The sequence below is a fragment of the Typopeltis vanoorti genome, chromosome 16 (genome assembly GCF_054136105.1).
Source record: "Typopeltis vanoorti isolate ZY-2024b chromosome 16, IOZ_Tvanoo_1.0, whole genome shotgun sequence".
NCBI lineage: Eukaryota > Metazoa > Arthropoda > Arachnida > Uropygi > Thelyphonidae > Typopeltis > Typopeltis vanoorti.
In genome coordinates this window covers 100,975,844-100,994,921 of record NC_143564.1, presented here as the reverse complement: position 1 = coordinate 100,994,921, position 19,078 = coordinate 100,975,844, and the positions used below count along the sequence as shown (strand labels likewise).

Below are 19,078 nucleotides of genomic sequence, written 5' to 3'. Positions count from 1 at the left end.
TGCAGACTGGAGAACTTCTTGAGGTGAATAATCAAGTCTTACTTCCACCTGCTCTTTGTGTGCCATTGAGAATGACTCTGGAATTTTAACTGGCAGAGGATACGCTGAGGTTTCTGATATTGCAAATGAACTTAACTCTTGGATTTTTGAATTTGGCATACTGATTCCCAAGAATTACCAGGTGCAAATGATCAAAAACACTCTGCTAAGTAGATCTGAAGTTTAGGAAATGGTCAACAACAAATCCATGGACAGTGTTATAAATCAGGATGAAGCAGTGAACTACCTAGAAGAATTTTTGAATTCTGTCATGTTCTCAAAATAACTGCATATGAAAATCAGTATGCAAATCATACTTAGGAAAAACTTAAGAGCACCAACCAGTTTTATGCAACAGTACTTGTTTACAGGTGAAAGCCCTCTACATGAATATTACAGAAGCAGCGATCCTTAGTGGTTGTGAAAAAGGTCTATTACCATCTCCTGCATCCACCTAATTCTGACCAAGTCCGTTGAATTAAACATTTCCAGTCAGCATATGCTTTGAAATAGCTATTATGCAAGTCTAACACTCAGATCTGCAACAGAGGATTTGGGATCTGCTCACTACAGAGTGAATAGCAATGATCTTTGCACAGTTCTTTCAGACATAAAAGCACTCAGTGTAATCTATAAAGAGACTTTGATATATTTGAGACCATATGATTCTTTAGCTAATGCGAAAGATATTTTTTATTAACTGGTCCATATTATTGAACTCACACCATTCAAAGTTAGTAAAAATTACAAGATGTTATACTCAGACAGCAGTGATAGCATTCAACACTAAGCACAAAGATAAACCACTTGAATGATAAGCAATTCCAAATAGAGTAACGTAGGCCAATTTCAAAAGTGGAAAATGAACAATCAAACTTATGTCTATGGTCACAATGAAATTTCTACCATCAACTCTTCACATGACAATTTGGTCAGGAATTTTCAATGTGAGTAAGTTTGTATAGTTCTGTCTTCTAGTAGTAAGACTTATACGTTGGTTAGACATAACTGGTAATTAATTTACGGAATTAACAACGCATATGAAGTATTTAATTAAAGATAACTTTAATGAATGACTTCTATATTTCGGCAATGTCACATTGCCATCTTCAGGAACATAAAGATATGGTATGTGCACTAAGGAACTAACAAAGCAAATGAGGAAGAATGTAAGAAACTAATTTTGTTCCTAAAGTCCTAATGGTGCCCTCTTGCAGGCTAATTTGGTAGTCTTGGCAGTTGGGCTGAAGTTCTCATAATGAAAGTCTCCCAAATTTGGGGCAGCTTCATGCACCCAAATTTGTTGAGGTTAGGAACGTTTTTTAGAGCTGCTGAAGATTCTTTGAATAATCTTTCGTATTTAAACTTGCTTCGATGGATTATTTTTGTTTTCTTCCAACGAATTTTATAGTGAGTATCTAAGGCATGGTCTGCCAACCCAGAGCGGCTGTACTGGTGAAACCGGATGTAGTCTTGGTGTTCTGAAATCCTGATATTTGTTGTTCTGCCTGTTTGGCCAAAGTAGGACAATTTGCAGCTGCAAGGGACCTGGTATACACCAGGTAGGTCTAGGGGAAGTGGTTGGTCTTTGGTAGAGCGGATAAGGGATGCCAACTTTTTATATGGTCTGTAACAGGAAGTAAGGTCATATTTTTTGAGGATATTAGTTATTTTTTCAGAGGTGCCCTGGATGTAGGGGATAGTGATAGACTTGGTGTAGTCTTTATTGTGGAGGGGAGGAGGGGGTTGTGGTTTACAGGTTTTAGTATTTTTTGCATTTTTTTGGGGTTATAGCCATTGGCTAAGAAAGTGTTGAGGATGTGGTTTAGTTCCATAGTCAGGGCCTTGTCATCTGAGCAGATTAATTTTGCCCTGTTATATAGTGTTTTTATCACCCCATATTGTTGTGAGGGGGGGGGGGGGGAATTGCTGGTGAATGTATCTGCCAGTGTGGGTGGGTTTTCTGTAAACAGAGAAAACCAAAGATCCATCAAGCTGGCGGGTGATTAAAGTGTCTAGGAAGGGGAGGGTGTTGTTTTCCTCTTTTTCTAAGGTGAACTGGACTCTGGGATGTTGGTTGTTTAAGTGTGTTAGGAAGGAGTGGAGTGTATCTGAGCCATGTGGCCAAATAGCAAACACATCATCCACATAACGAAGCCAAATAGTGGGTTTTTGTGGGGCAGAGTTTAAGGCTTTCTCTTCAAATGTCTCCATAAAGAAATTGGCCAAGGGTGGGGAAAGTGGTGAACCCATGGCTGTCCCCTCTATCTGTTTGTAGAACTTTCCTTGCCAAACGAAATAGCCTGAGTTCATTGTGAACTGAAATAGGGCTGAGATATCGGGAGGAAACTTGGCTTGGATGAGCTCAAGGGTTTCTTTGAGTGGGACATTAGTGAATAGGGAGGAGACGTCAAAACTGACCATTATGTCAGCGTGTTGGAGTGTGAGGTTTTCTATACTGGCCTTAAAGTGGGCTGAGTTTTTTATGTGTGATGGTGTGTTGCCAGTGTAGTGTGTGAGCGTTTTGGCTAAATGTTTGGCTAATTTATATGTGGGGGAATCAATGCCATCCACTATGGGACGCAATGGCACATTTTGTTTATGTATTTTTGGGAGTCCATATAATCGGGGGGGGGGGGGGTCTAGAGTTATAAGGTTTAAGTTTGTTGGTGACTTCCACAGGCCAAGAAGTGACCTTCTTAAGGAGTCTGTGGATAGTTCTAATCTGAGAGTTGGTCGGATTATATTCAATGGGGAGGTAAGTAGTACGGTCTCGTATTAAGGAATTTAGCTTACCTTTGTAGTCTTTTTGATTGAGTAACACAGTGGCGCTTCCCTTATCAGCTTTGGTGATTACTATTTTTTTGTTGTTTTTTAATTCTTGTAGGGCTGTATATTCGTTTTTGGATAAGTTGGATTTCGGAGGTTTGGCTTTAGTGTTTTCTCTGTTTACAGAAAACCCACCCACACTGGCAGATACATTCACCAGCAATCCCACCATCCCCCCTCACAACAATATGGGGTGATAAAAACACTATATAACAGGGCAAAATTAATCTGCTCAGATGACAAGGCCCTGACTATGGAACTAAACTACATCCTCAACACTTTCTTAGCCAATGGCTATAACCCCAAAAAAATCCAAAAAATACTAAAACCTGTAAACCACATTCCCCCCCCCCCCCTCCACAATAAAGAATACACCAAGTCTATCACTATCTCCTACATCCAGGGCACCTCTGAAAAAATAACTAATATCCTCAAAAAATATGACCTTACTTCCTGTTACAGACCATATAAAAAGTTGGCATCCCTTATCCGCTCTACCAAAGACCAACCACTTCCCCTAGACCTACCTGGTGTATACCAGGTCCCTTGCAGCTGCAAATTGTCCTACTTTGGCCAAACAGGCAGAACAACAAATATCAGGATTTCAGAACAAGACTACATCCTGTTTCACCAGTACAGCCGCTCTGGGTTGGCAGACCATGCCTTAGATACCCACCATAAAATTCGTTGGAAGAAAACAAAAATAATCCATCGAAGCAAGTTTAAATACGAAAGATTATTCAAAGAATCTTCAGCAGCTCTAAAAAACGTTCCTAACCTCAACAAATTTGGGTGCATGAAGCTGCCCCAAATTTGGGAGACTTTCATTATGAGAACTTCAGCCCAACTGCCAAGACTACCAAATTAGCCCGCAAGAGGGCACCATTAGGACTTTAGGAACAAAATTAGTTTCTTACATTCTTCCTCATTTGCTTTGTTAGTTCCTTAGTGCACATACCATATCTTTATGTTCCTGAAGATGGCAATGTGACATTGCCGAAATATAGAAGTGATTCATTAAAGTTATCTTTAATTAAATACTTCATATGCGTTGTTAATTCCGTAAATTAATTACCAGTTATAGTTCTGTCTGTTACAGTGAGAGTTGACTGTACTGAGAAAGAGGTAGAGGAATTTCTCAAGTCAAACAGAGAAATCATCGGACATGAAAAATCAAAGGAAAAGCTAGTTTGTATTGAGAGCTAACCAGGAGAGCAAGAAATGAGTACCAGATATATAAGAATGTTTTGGCAAAATCTAGAGAACAGAGCAAAGCTAATAATAACGGCAATTACCAGTTGAATTTCTGTTCAGGAAACTGATTAGTTATGACTGTGTTCCAACATACATGTGCATAAATTCACACGGAGAGAACAGACAAGAAATAAAAATCTTATTCACTATGTTCAGATACAAGCATATATAGGTCATATGAAATAAAAAGTGCTCACGATTTAGTTCCAAATATGATTAAAATAAATTCCATACTGAAAAGAAAAATAAGCATGAAAGTTTTAAAAAGTCAAAGTCAAGCAGCTTCCAGAGGTAAACTGTAAACTCAAATATGCAAATATTATTAGATTAAAAAAAAATACTAATGGTTAGAGCTTCAAACCAAATCTTGGAGCATGAAAAAATCTGAAGAAAACCCTGATTCATTCAGTGAGGCATCATCATGTGCCATCTCTTGTCTAGGAGGTTGACTACAATGATGTGACTCATGGTCAATGAGGCATACAGTGAAGCTATTTGTAAGGATAAAAAAAATCCAAATTTCTAAAATTTCAAACTGATGGACTCAAGAAATTAGAGTAGTAGTCCTGTTAAAGAATACAGCATAATGAAAATTCCTAGCAAGTAAGTCAGCATGTGATCTGAGAGAATGCAGGATAATGTATAAAGTAGCTAAACAGAAGTCATGAAAAGACTGGTAAGAACACAAAAGGTAAAAAGGTGTCCAAATGTCCAGGAGACTACAATATTTGAAACAAGCTTAAAAATGGTGGAAGAGTATTATAAAAGAAAGCAGAGGTGATAAAGGTACTGAACAAAGTACCTTTATCACCTCTTTATCACCTTTGAAAACTGAACAAAGATATTCTGGATATCTGATTGCTTACAATAATTACATTAAATTGACTGTTAGATGAGATAAGCAGTAACAGAACAGTGGTAGCAAGAAGAATACAATTAGGAGTGCATATCAATATTTGAAGTAGAAAAGACTGTCAAAAACTTGAAATGTGCAAAAGCAGATGCATAGATTACATCTGACTAGAAATTGCCAAATAGGTTGATATAAAAGTTTTACAGTAATTACACTGTATACGTTTAAAGACAAAGAGTAAATAAAAGTCTTATAGAACAGCTGCTCTAAATGCTACAATTATATGGTCTAAATGAGATGTTATTCAGTATAACATAAGTTATACTGAATAATATAGTGTTTTTGTGCTTTTATATATATTTTACAGTAACTACACTGTATACTTTTAAAGACGGAGAGTAAATAAAAGTCTTATAGAACAGCTGATCTAATGAAGAGATGTTGGAAAGGGTCCAAAAGGTAGTTTCTGACCTCTGGAATGTTGAGTATGAGGAAAAATTGAGAAGATGTAATTTGCAGAGTCTAGTGGAGAGAAGAAAGAGGGGAGATATGATAGAGACCTACAAGTTGGTAAGGGGTTGTTATAAGATCAATGGTGGAGAAGTTCTACAGAGAATAGTGGGAGATCAGGGGAGAACCAGAGGTCATCCCTGGAAACTGTATAAAGAGGGTGTGAGTAGGGGAGTGAGAGGCAGGTTTTTTTCGTGCAGAATTGTGAATGATTGGAATGCCTTGCCTGAGAGTGTGGTGTCTGCAAGGAGTTTGAGTATGTTTAAGACACGGTATGATGAGATGTGTGTGTGTGTGATAAAAGGACATAAGTTATACTGATTATAAGTTATAACATAAGTTATACTGAATAATATAGTGTTTTTGTGCTTTTATATATATATATATATATTAAGGATACCAAGTAATTATATAAACTTGTTTTTTTTACTCCTTCTCCCAAGTAAGCAAAACAGTTAAGTTTGTGCCTGAACGTAGTTCAAGTCTAAAGGTAGTGCAACACCAGGGCAACTCATTGTAAAGGTGGGTAAAGCTCTGATCACTATTCTTAGTATTTCCCATAATGTAAAACATCTCACTAAGAGATGTATACTGTTATACATTATGGGTGTGGGGGGGGGGTCACTACCTAGACTGTTTCAACCTTTTTTGAGGTCTCCTCAGTGAGTAGCTAGACCCTGAAATACCAAGGTTTTTAGTAATACAGAGCCTTATCAACTTTATCTATATAACTTTTCGCATCTTTATCTCATCCAGAGTTTCTTATTCAAAGTAAAAGCACCTTGTAGCAACTTGTATAAGTAAAGTTGATAAGGCTCTGTATTACTAAAAACCTTGGTATTTTAGGATCTAGCTACTCACTGAGGAGACCTCAAAAAAGGTTGAAGCCAGTCTGGGTAGTGACCCCCCCCCCCGACCCATAATGTATAACAGTATACATCTCTTAGTGAGATGTGTTTTACATTATGGGAAATATTAAGAATAGTGATCAGAGCTTCACCCACCTTTACAATGAGTTGCCCTGGTGTTGCACTACCTTTAGACTTGAACTACGTTCAGGTGCAAACTTAACTGTTTTGCTTACTTGGGAGAAGGAGTAAAAAAACTAAGTTTATATAATTACTTGGTATCCTTAATTAATATATATTATCCCCAAGGTAAAAAACTTTTCACACACACACACATATATATATATATATATATATATATATATATAAAAGCAACAAAAAGGGGAGTTTTACAACTTGTGGAGAGAACATGATTGTTACTAAATACTGTCATAGAACTGCTTAAAAGTAATAAAGATCTTCATTAATCAAACTGCTTTCAAACTTCTACAGGTATCTGTAGAAATCTGAAAGCAATTTGATGAATGAAGATACCATAATCAATAATTATTATCATTCTAATCATAATCACTGGCACACCATTGAATCAAAAGACTCACTGTGGGAGATCTCTCCTAATTACTAGTATCTCTGATACTAGTAATTAGGTGTACTGATGAAATATCATCACTTGAGGTAATGCATTCTATTTGTTCTTACTCTCCATTTAATATATTTACTCCTCCTCCATCTAATTAAACCTTTGCATAGTTCAAAGCAATTGCTCTGATCTTGTTCCTTTCCTTATATCTTAATTTATTTTACTCCCAATTAAAAATTTTGCTAGATTACATATTTCAGTCTAATTGTTACTTTTCATATAGTTTTTAAGGTATTTCATTTATTATTTTTCAATATTGCAACGTATCCAATCAGATATGTTCAGAAACAAGTATATAGGTCAGTCTAGTTTAGAAGAAACTGGACTGTCCTTGGATTTATAGGTCTAGTCCTCTAATGTAGTACAGAACCATCCACTTCTTTATTCTAAATGAAAAATCATGATTAGGTATGCTAAATTAGTATCTGTTACTCATTTCTGCTGCCAAAGCTGATCTATTAAAATGTTGCTGAAGGGACATCATAGTTTGCTCAATTTGTATCATCTGAAAAGAATTGAATCTCTCTCTCTCTCCAAACATATCACAACTGTAATTATTATATGGTTGCATAAGTAGAATTGAAGGAGTAGCAGTCGTCCTGTGAAATCTACTCCTTACATTTCTCATCTGAGATACTGCTTCCCCATACACATCACACTTCAATCCCCATTTTCTATAATTGAAATACAAATCTGCCATCTGGTAATTTGATGAATCACTTTGCAAAATTTGAAATATAATTACATGTATCCTTTTTTTTATAAAATGAAACAAAACAAAAAAAAATTCCCTTGTGTATCTTACCCATGAAAGGGGATAATCTTGTAGTACATTAGTATGATATGTGGACTAAGAGATAGGTAATCTGGGAACTTTGCTGTAAAGAAAACTTTACCCTTGCTTAATTTCATATTCTAATTCTAGTGAGCTTCTTTATCACTAGAAATGCAAACAGCTCGTAATCTGATATATGTCTTTAGTTATTCTTATGCAATGGCTCTCTGATTTTATTCTCTTTTCACTATTTTTTCCCCATATCTTTTATGCCGGTTATTTCCTAGCACATTCCTATAAAATATGCACTGAAATCTCATGTATTCCTGATAATGTATTAACATCTGCATACTTAATAGTCTCAATACCTCCCCTACCCCTCTTACATAAGGAATTAAATCAATTTTACTGCAATAGTAATAATCAATAAAGTATCTCAATGAAAATGATTACTAAATAATTCTGTTGTCATTTTCAGTGATCATCGTTATCACTATCATTATACTTTCACTAATTAAGCATATAACAAAGAACTTCCCTAGCACTGGGTAATATAATATGCTTCATTGTACTATTCATTCATTTCACCATTATCCTAGTCAGTGCTGTAACTAGGCAGGTGCAACGGGTGCACAGACATAGGGCCCAGGATGAAGGGGTGGGGGGGCTGAAATGGGGTATTAAAAAATAATCAGTATTATATTTTCTTTTTCAAATTTATAATTTTGCCGCTGTGGGGGTCAATTATGTAACATTTTTGGTTAAAGTTAAAAAAATTAACCGATCTATTTCTTTCGTATTTGTTTTTTTATTTATTGTTTTTCCAAAAAAAAAAAAAAGGGAAGGGTAAAAATAAAATCTTGCACAGGGCCCATGAAGAGCTAGTCACGGCACTGATCCTAGTTATCCTCCTTGCTTTGGATATATAGTCTCATAACTACATCCTCATATTTCCTTCATGAGCTTCAAAAGCTATTAATAGATTTCTTTCATATGAATTATTTTCTATGTTGTATTTCTCCAAATTGTCTCATCTGTTTTTGTCTCTATTCCACAAGCCTTCTCACTTGGCCTAACACTACATGATGTGGTGAATGCAGAAATATCGAATGAGTTTAAGGGATGGCTCAATGAGCATCTTGATTGACTGTGAGGACCTCACATGGTGAGTTTTTTGACTCCACGGAAGTCTGGTGTTGGTGGCACTGATGATGCTGATCATAATAATAAGTAATGAAAATCATAAATACTATTTCATCAAATTTTATAATGCAATAAACATAAAATTGAGCAGACAATAATACACAGATGACTTAAATAAAATAAGTTTTATTAGTAGAGTTTTTGCCTATTCATAACAAGCATCAGTGAGCACAACAGCAGCTTAGGTAAGATGAGAAATGTCAATAATGCCTAGATTAAAAAAAAAACAGGAAAGATTACCACACTGAAGAAGTACTATTTCCCATAAATATTAAACTTTCTAGGCATTTACCTATCATATTTTAGATGATAGGGATGTGCTTTTGTTCATTGCAAGGAACATAAAATGTACATCAGTTACCATAAACCCAAACAATCTGACTTTGACTCTACTTAACATAGGAACTTTTGGAAAAACACAAAAATTCTGCTTTAGTAGATTCCTTATGGTAAGCTTTACAACGAAAGTAATAAAGCATTATCGCATCATCCTAACTTTTTCAAGTTAGGATGATGCGATAATGCTTTATTACTATTTATTTACATTATGGGGAATACAGTTGACTCTCAGTATAACAAACACTGCTGTAACAAATTTCCTCATCTTTACAAACCAATGAAAGGTTCCAAAACAAAGCTTCCTGAGTTGCAAAAAGAAATTCACTATTAAACCATCTCTGCTGTAACAAACTACTTCTATGGTCCCTATGAGTTTTCTATAGCAAGAGCTGACTGTTGTACTTCTTCAATCTGTTCAAATTTTTGTACTGACAATGACTATGATACATAGGTAAGCATGCTACTAACAGAGATTTAATTTTACATAAGTCATCTGTCTTTTATTGTGTGTAAAAATAGCTGATGTGGTATAGAAAATATAAATTACACTCACAGGCTACAAGAGATCTTCTCTGAGGAAGTAATGTGTCCCATAGGCATACATTCCTATTTTCAGTTGAGTAACCAGATGTTGCAATTAGACTAGAGGATCCAACAAATGTGAAATCACTGGTTTGTCGAGTGTGGCACTGAGAACTCTAAAATGAACACAGAAGTGAACAAATATTCATTCTAATATACTAATGTTATTATTTATCATTTTTCATCTCTATAAAGAGATTGTTTTTTATACTTAATTTACACACACACACATTTAATGAAACTCAAACACTATATACATTTTAAATAAAATTAAATGACTACAAAATTAACAGGATCCCAGGCCTTCTAAAATAAGTCTACACTTTAGAGATTTTGTATCTTAAAAGAATAAAAAATCATTCATTCCTTGATTCACTTTATTATAGTTTAAGATATACTTAACACCTTGTTTTCACAACAAGTGTTCATTATGTTCATTACAGTCAGTTTTTTAGTTAAGCATTTTCTGAAAATATAAAACTGCCTCTTAACTTCCATGGTAAACTTTTTTTTATTATTATTCCTTATGTAGCATACAATTTTTTTATCATTCCTCCTGTCACATTAAAGTATAAATATGATGCACAAATTACTTTTTTTTTTAATAAAGAGAGAAACAGTTTCTTCTACCATTTCTTCTGATGTCATGTGTCTTTATTATGCTATATACTAAATAAATAAATAAATATGTTAAGAAAGTGGAGCTCTTTATGCTATGAAATCTGAAACTGTTAGGTTTCAGATTTCACTCATTCTGTCACTTTTTCAAATAGAATAATGAACAGATTCAGCATCCTTAAGACAGAAGATAAAACTTTCCATTCAGCATTTCTTCGAGCATTGAATTAGAATGTCTACTCAAATATCTTCTTTTATATACTAAACACTTGTTTACAGTCTCAACTCTTCCAGTTTAAAGATTCACAATGCTAAGATTCCTTTTCAGAATCTTCTATTAATATTCTCCTGACTGTCATGTTTTCTTAAAAACTTCCAAAAAACAAAATTCTCTGGTTGCCTTTCTCAAATTTCCTTCTCTCTCCACTTGTTTTCCCCATTACCCAAGATACTGAACATTCACTCTGTCAGCTGTCAATTATCCATCAATCTCCTTGGTGAGCATGCACACTTGATGTAAATGGCAAGCGACAAGTTGGGTAGTAAGGGCTGACATGTTGTCGTCGTTAGTGATTCGAACCCACAGCCTTTTGGCTGCGGGTTCGAATCCCACCATGAGCATGGATGTTTGTGCTTGTCTGTGGAAATATCAGTGGTGGTAGTTGGCGGTAGATTGCACTGGTGTAGTTGTGATCAGTTGGTTGAGTGGTTGAAACAGAATTTGTAGAGCAGGTGCCCTCCCTCGATGAGTCTTTGGACTCCCTGGAGGTGTCAAATAATAATAATAATAATAATAACTATCAGAATCTATTAAGTACACCAATTTCAAATGCTTTACATTTCATTTTTACATATCAATAATATGTACATCGCAAGTACTGATCACACGTGTTATGAAACCAAAACTAATAATATACTAACATAGAGAAACAATTGTAAAAATATCCATATTAAATTATGATTATTTTTACACTAGAATCAACCTCGATTATCCTAGATCTTTTGAGAGTATCAAATATGCATTGTAAGTGAAATCCATTATATTCAAGGTATGAAGAAATATTTCAAAATGAAATTAAAAAGAACATTAAAATGATATTAATTTTCAGTTTTATTTCATGTATATATAAATGTAGTAGTACTAAAGCAAAATAATACATTTAGTTTAATCCTTTATCCAAGTGTGAGCAAACAAAGTTTGCGCCTGAAAGTATCTTCAGGACTGGGGTAAGGTGGTACAACACAGGCAACTCGTTGCAAAGTTGGAGCAAGCTAACATCACTCCTATCTCAGTATCTCCCTTGGGGTAAGGTATTGTACCACCTTACCCCAGTCCTGAAGATACCTTCAGGCGCAAACTTTGTTTGCTCACACTTGGATAAAGGATTAAACTAAATTTATTATAGTCTAACCAAGTGAAAAATAAACTTTCAACATCTTTCTCTAAATCCAGAGTAATTTAATAAAAAGGTGCCACACCATTTGGTAACTCCTATAGGTGTAGATGACCTTGCTAATGCTTCTGCCTGGTATCTCCACTTGGGCCTGGATCCCACTGAAGAGACTTCAATAAAGGTCGAAACTAGTCTGGGTAGTGGTGCTTTCCATAATGCATAACATTATACATATCCACAAGGAGATGTGTTTTGCATTATGGGAGATACTGAGATAGGAGTGATGTTAGCTTGCTCCACCTTTGCAACGAGTTGCCCTGTGTTGTACCACCTTACCCCAGTCCTGAAGATACTTTCAGGCGCAAACTGTTTGCTCACACTTGGATAAAGGATTAAACTAAATTTATTATAGTCTAACCAAGTGAAAAATAAACTTTCAACATCTAGTACTAAAGCAGATTGTTCCATTAAAGGGGGGAAAACTTAGAGGAAAAAACAGTTATGTGCATTTGCATCCTCACACTTAAAAAGCACTCTGCTATGGATCTTCTGCATTGAAAAACAGATTAATGCAATTTCTTTTTCATGAAAACTTAGATAGGTCCCAACCTAATCAATTATCATAAAATAAGTTACAATTACAAAGGACTTCAGAGTCGTCAAAGCTGCTAATAAACAACATTTGTTCCCTCGTTCCTACTCATTTCAGTTTCATCAATTACAGCAGGGTTATATCCTGCAGCAATGATGTTACAAATGGACAAAAGATACCTTAGTAAATGAGGTATCTCTTGATTTTTCAGGAATATATTAGTAGAGCTAATCTCAGATGGTATGGTCACTTAAACAGAATGGGAGAGGAAAGATTATCAAAACAAGTGTTCTTTGCCAGGTTGGCAGGGAAAAGACTCAGAGGACCAAGATGTAGATGGATTGAAACAATAAAAAGCACCTTAAAAGAGAGAAATATAAGGTCTGATAATATTGGAATCGTGATAGATAACAGATTAATTTGGAAGAAAAATTGTTGATTGGAAGTTAGTAATGGTGTAACTTTTTCATGTAGCACTATCATAATTATCCTGAACACCCATGAGGGTACATGTCAGAAATTTGATGATGATTGCTGTGGATCTTGATTAACAGAATCATATCAGTAATCACTGATTAATTGGTGGGCCTCTAAGTAGTGGAGAAGTGCTATTTGATGATTTCTCCATTATTTTGGAGAGAACAGAGATGATGACAATTGGTTGGTAGTTTGACAGTAGTTTTCTATCTCCATTTTGTTGGAATAGGTACGGTCTGAGATTGTTTCATGCACTGGAATAAGTACCAGCTTTGTATAGTAGAATGTAGACGATGCACAACAGGTGTTAGCTCTGGAGCACAATGTTTGAAAACAAGCAGAAACATACCATCAGAACCAGAAGCATTTTCATGTCAAAGTCATATAGAAGTTTTCTGATGTCTTTTTTGTCAAAAAAAAACTAGAGGAGGCATAAGTTACTCAGATTCCAGTATGATAGGAGGCAATTTCCCTTGGTCATCAATGCAGGTGTTTGAAGAAAAGAGTGAAACTATGAAGTCAGATTTATCTTAGGGTGAAGTAACAGTGGTGCCATCGGGATGCACGTGCACATGTGTGCGAAAGAGAGAGAGAGAGAGAGAGAGAGAGATAGGTGGAAGTGCAGGTAAGCAGAAGTTGTGTCCAATGATCTTAGCAAGGGACCAGAAGGCATGGCTTCTATTTGAACAGGAGGCAAGATCTTGATGGAAACCAAGACCAGATACCAAGACCTGAAGTATGCTGAATTTTTTTGTTGACTGATCTGATACAAGTTCTGTTGAACCAGGGCTTGATAAGTGAATGGGGATTTGGGGAAGAATGGGGGATGAAGGCTTCATGCTGGTGAGGATAATTTCTGTGACTTGTTCAGAGCAGGTGTTAGAGTCAGATGAGCTGAAGCAATAGTCAGACCATGAAAGGAGGATTAGAAGTTCTGGAGGTCATCCCATTTGACAACTTTGTAGTGCTACTAGAAGATGTGAGGTAGAGTGGATCTTGAGGAAGAGCATTCTGTATGAGAGAGGAGACTTGTACAAGATTGTGATCTGAGTTGCTGAGAGGAAAGGGGGTGTCCTCTGTGGTGTATCTAGAGGGAGCATAGGTTAAAAAGAGATCCAGAGTATTGATAGAGTGAAGAGGGTTATCCAGAATTTGTGTTAGTAGATGAGTAATTTGTTGTAAATATTAAAAGTAAGTTTCATTTTGTTTTTCTGCAACTGGTTACAATTTTAATTTTCAATTTCATAGAACTTCAATTACCTTTTGCAGTACTAAAATTAAAAATTGAAGATTATTCCAGTAGCATCTTTAAAGAGACAAATTTTATTTATCTACTTGGTGAAACGTGTATATTATGATCCAAGAATATCAGCTATAGTAGAGAAAAAAAAATGCTACAGAATCAGCAAGTATTAATGTTATAGTAGCCATTTTTGTATTACTTTGATGAATTATTAGTTTCCTAATCGATATAAGGAAAACAATAATGCACAATTTGCTTTTGCAATCAAAAAGTCTTGCAAAATTTGTTATTCTTAAAGAATGTATACACATTGCCAGTTTTGTCACTCAGTAAATTTTTCAGACTAAATTAAAAATTTGTTAATTACTTGATAATGTTACATTCCTGAGATCACTAGTGATTATGAGAAGCAGCAGTGCATTTGAACTGTGTTCAGAAAAGTGTTTTTTTAATTGTACATGAGTTTTTCATAATAGCCACATTGAATATAAGTTCGTACCGTGCTACTGTGATTTTAATTTTATTGACTGTGGTTGTTGTTGTTTGGTTCACCATGCTAGTTAATGTTACAAATATGGCAGCAGTAAGGAAATGCATACCAGCAGTGCCGAAGGTTTCAACTTGGAGATCAAGTTTTTCCCCTGGATTTTTTTTTATGGCAGATACACTGCAAAACTTGTTACATGTATGTGCCAAAAAATGTGAGAGATTTATTAACAGTTAAGTTAAATGAAAAGAAAGAGAGCATTAAAGTGTGTGTGTGTGTGTGAAGTGCAGTGATAGATTAGATGGTTCCAAAAATGAGAACAGTGTAACCAGAAATAATCAGGAAATGGATGGAAGTGCTAGTGAGGATAATAATGGAACTGAAGCAGAACAGTTTACACAAGAGTTGATGAAAATAAAGAGTGAGATTAAATGTATGGAAGAGGAGGAAACTGAACTTCTGAAGAAGTGATTGATTAATGTGAATGAAGAGGTTAATGGGAAGAAGAAGAAAGTTTCAAAGGATGGCTTTATATGGAGATTCAATCATTAGAGGTGTAGTGAATAACAGGGTACATAAGACCTAAATTTTTCAGGTGGTACACTGAATGGAATATCCAGTGATTTGCATGGAAGGAAGGAATGGACATCAAAATTAGTGGTGAGACAAGACAGTGGACAGGGCTAAGAAAATGTTTAGTGTGTTGCCCAGAGATGATAACTGTGAATTGAGAAGGAGCAATGATACTAAATGACAAGATGGCTGAATTATGTCAGGCAAAGAGTGTGCAATTTGTGAATCTATAGAGTGAATTTGAAGGGAAGTTGGAATTGATTAAAGCTGATGGAATTGATTAAAGCTGCATTTGAATGGATCTGGCATTGGACATCTGTAGCAACTGTTGTTTACTAAGAGTACACATTGTCCAGATGAAATCAGCATGGCTTAGGATCAGAGAGATTAAGAAGCAAGTTGTGGAAGGACAGAAAGACAATGGATATAAATGCAAAGAAGTGATTATGGCAGGACAAAATCTTGGAGATGAGAGGCATATGAATGAAAACTAAAAGTTAGAATCAGGGATGATCAGATTGAAGAGAAAGGTGTGCTACAGCAGTGTACAGAGGGTGGTGTTAGTGGGATGACCTCAAAGAGCGGGAAACTGTTATGTTTGTGTACTAATGTAAAAAATATCAGAAATAAAGGGGCTGAATTTGTAGCACTGACTGTAGCATACTATGCCCAAAAATAACTGATGTAAGAGAAACTGTTTGTCTGAGAATGATATACTCTCACTACTAGACATGGAGGGATATACAGTTTTCCAAAAGGATAATGAGGTGAATGGAGAAGGGTGAGTGCTGTTAATGATAACAGAGGAATTTTGTCCTTTAAAGCAGAAGTAGAAAATAGTACATGTGTGAAAATAGTGCATTTGTAGTTGAGATCAACATAGTAGTATATCTAATTGGATATTGTTATAAGCCTGGGAATATAGAGAGCACTGATTATAAAATATTTAGACAAATTAGTTGGGAATGCACAAGGAAGATGCTCCTAATGGGAGATTTTAATTTCAGGAATGTGGACTAGAAGGAAGAGATAGTGTATAGAAACAAGGAGAGTGAATTTCTTGAGTTTCTGAGGGAATGAGTATCTTAAGCAGCATATGATGGAAGCACTACAAGGTTTCTGGTGTTGAATTTAGTAATATCCTCACAGGATGTGATTGCGAAGGAGGTATCAACACTGCCACCTGTTGGTGAGAGTTCATGAGGTACTGGTTTGGAAGGTAGTCAATCAGATAAAGGTTGTTGTCAATAAGTATTGGAACTATAAAGTAGATGATTATGAGAAGTTCCATGGTCCACTAGTGTCAATACATTGCATTGATGAGCAGTGCAGAAAAGATGCTGACAGTGTATGGAAAAGAAGATGTTGAGGAGATACAAGATAGTTTGTAGTGAGAAGATGCATGAAGAATATAAACTGCAGGCCAGAAAGGTGACAGGCAAGGTTAAAAGTGATAAATGATAACTAACACTGCATTTAATAGGCTGTGATAATATAGATAGTTAAACTGACTAGTTTTGCCACATATGCTAGTGGCTTCTTCTGGGTCAGGAAGAAAAATATACATACTCAAAAAGAAAACTATATTGTGACAGGAGACTAGCTATTCAGGCCAAAAATAATCCAAGGGAATTCTTCTCTTATGTGGCAAGCAGGAGGATGAATAATTATTTGAGGGTAAGACTGGTGAACAGTTATGGTAGCAAGGATATAGTGGAGTTATTTAATTAGCACTTTATCAATGTATATCGTGCTCTTGTATATGATACTGTGCAATATGTAGAAGGGAGGCAAATATTACAGGAATTAGTGGTGAAAGCATCAGAGGCATATCAAGTTTTTACTATTATTATTACAGTGGTATCTCGCTAATTCGAACTAATAAAAACCGTGCTCGTTCGGATTAATGAATTTTCCCCCAAAAGACAACAATAACTAGCGTTTAAGACAAAAATAATCAGATTCTAATGGTACATCAATTTAATTCTGTAAATAAATGAAGTAACTGATAGAAAAAAGCTACTGTACTGTAATGTAAAAAATAAAAATTAATACAGCACACAAGTTTATTTTAGTAAAACATTTAGTTTGTATGTATCTGTATTGTTGAGGATTCTGATTTAATAAAATTGCATAGTTCAGTACATAAATTAATTTGCGTAAAAATATCACTTTCTGGTACACAACACAAAAAAAAGTTTCACACAAAATAACACAAAAAAAAGTTTCACACAAAATAACACAAAAAAAAGTTTCACACAAAATAACACAAAAAAAGTTTTTTGATTTCTTTGTAAAAAAAGTCACCGATTTTCTTTGGCTTCTTGGAAGCTAAACTTTTTCAAATACTTTTTCTCGGAGCTGCATTAGCAATAAAATTTTGTGGAATGGCGTATCATTCGGCTTAGCCCATTCTATACACACATTAAAACTGTCAGCTGCCCTTCACGTTTTACTTTTTTTTCTTCAAGTTCTTTATTGTCATCTATTCATTCTGTAGTGTGATATTTATAATTTCATCATCTGATTTCATTTTGATTTCACTTTTGGTTCTACCTTTAATCCATTCCATAATATCTGTTTGAGAAATTTCAATATCTGGATTTATATTTTTAACCAAATTATGCACATTTTGAATTTCCTCTTTTTGTGTATCACCGTAGTTATACTGTACTGTAATAATAATAAAATAAATAATCATAGTTAAAATAATAATTATTAAAAAAAAATAGTACACAAAATAATAATACGTCATAAATAAAAAATTTTTTCTTTCAATCCGCAGTTTGGATTACTGGAGGGTTCGGAATAAAGAGGTTCGGATTAGCGAGATACCACTATATTTGTTTTTTTTTTTATGTGGCTCTCACCCACAAGAGGCTTAGTTATAAATCTATAGTACATTTCATACCGTAGGTGGGTTAAAGATTTTTTTTTTCTTTTATTTTTATATATTTTTGTATTTTTATTTATTTTTTTGTCACACTTACCAAACATGGAACTTTTCAAGCTACTTCAGGCCTCCAGTAAGCAAGGCTGCTTGCATTAGATATAAGGCAGCAGGAATGGATGATATATTCACTACATGATATATATCACTACATATTTTTAAGGAATGTGCAAAACAGTTACCTATGCCCTTGACCTGTTCTTTTTAATGAAAGTTTTGTAGTGGGGAAGATTCATCATCATCCTCAAATTCCTGACATGTACCCTCAAGGAGTGTACAGGATATGATAGTACTACATGAAAAAAATTACATCATTACAATTTCCTATCTACAATTTTCCTCCAAATCAGTCTGTTACTTGTCAAGACTCCAACATTATCAGATCTTATATTTCTATTGTCTAAGGCACTTTGTACTATGTCAATCCACCTATATCTTGGTCTTCCTCTGGGTCGTTTTGCTGTCAACTGGCAGAGAACACTTGTTTTGCTAATCTTTTCTCGCCCATTCTGTTTAAGTGACCATACCACCTAAGATTAGCTCTGCTAACGCATTCCTGGATGATGACAATGTAAAGTTCTTTCCTAATATCCTCGTTTTTAATATGATATTACTATTGATGCCATCTGTTCACGCCTCTAATCTTTCTCAGGACTCTCATACGGTCTCTAGTCTTTGGTCAAGTGTTTTCCTTCTGACCCAGCTCTCAGATCCATAAGTTAAAACTGGTTTGAACACTGTCTTGTATACAGCTAATTTAGTGTTCTGACTAATTTTTCTCTTATTCCATATGAATTTATTCAATTGACTTCCTACTATACCAGCTTTGCTGATTCTGTTGTCTATTTCTATATTTAATTTACCATCTTCAC

The 19,078-nt window shown here is 35.0% G+C and overlaps 1 protein-coding gene across 3 annotated transcripts in view; it reads right to left on the bottom strand.

Annotated features, from left to right (window-relative positions):
- Rbcn-3A (rabconnectin-3 alpha) overlaps positions 1–19,078 on the bottom strand; it is a 984,230-nt gene that overhangs the window by 47,010 nt on the left and 918,142 nt on the right. For all 3 annotated transcript variants that reach the window (XM_090406519.1, XM_090406521.1, XM_090406520.1), the window contains one exon: positions 9,844–9,988. In XM_090406519.1, coding sequence (XP_090262645.1) covers positions 9,844–9,988 — 145 coding nt within the window. The remainder of the gene's footprint in view (positions 1–9,843; positions 9,989–19,078) is intronic.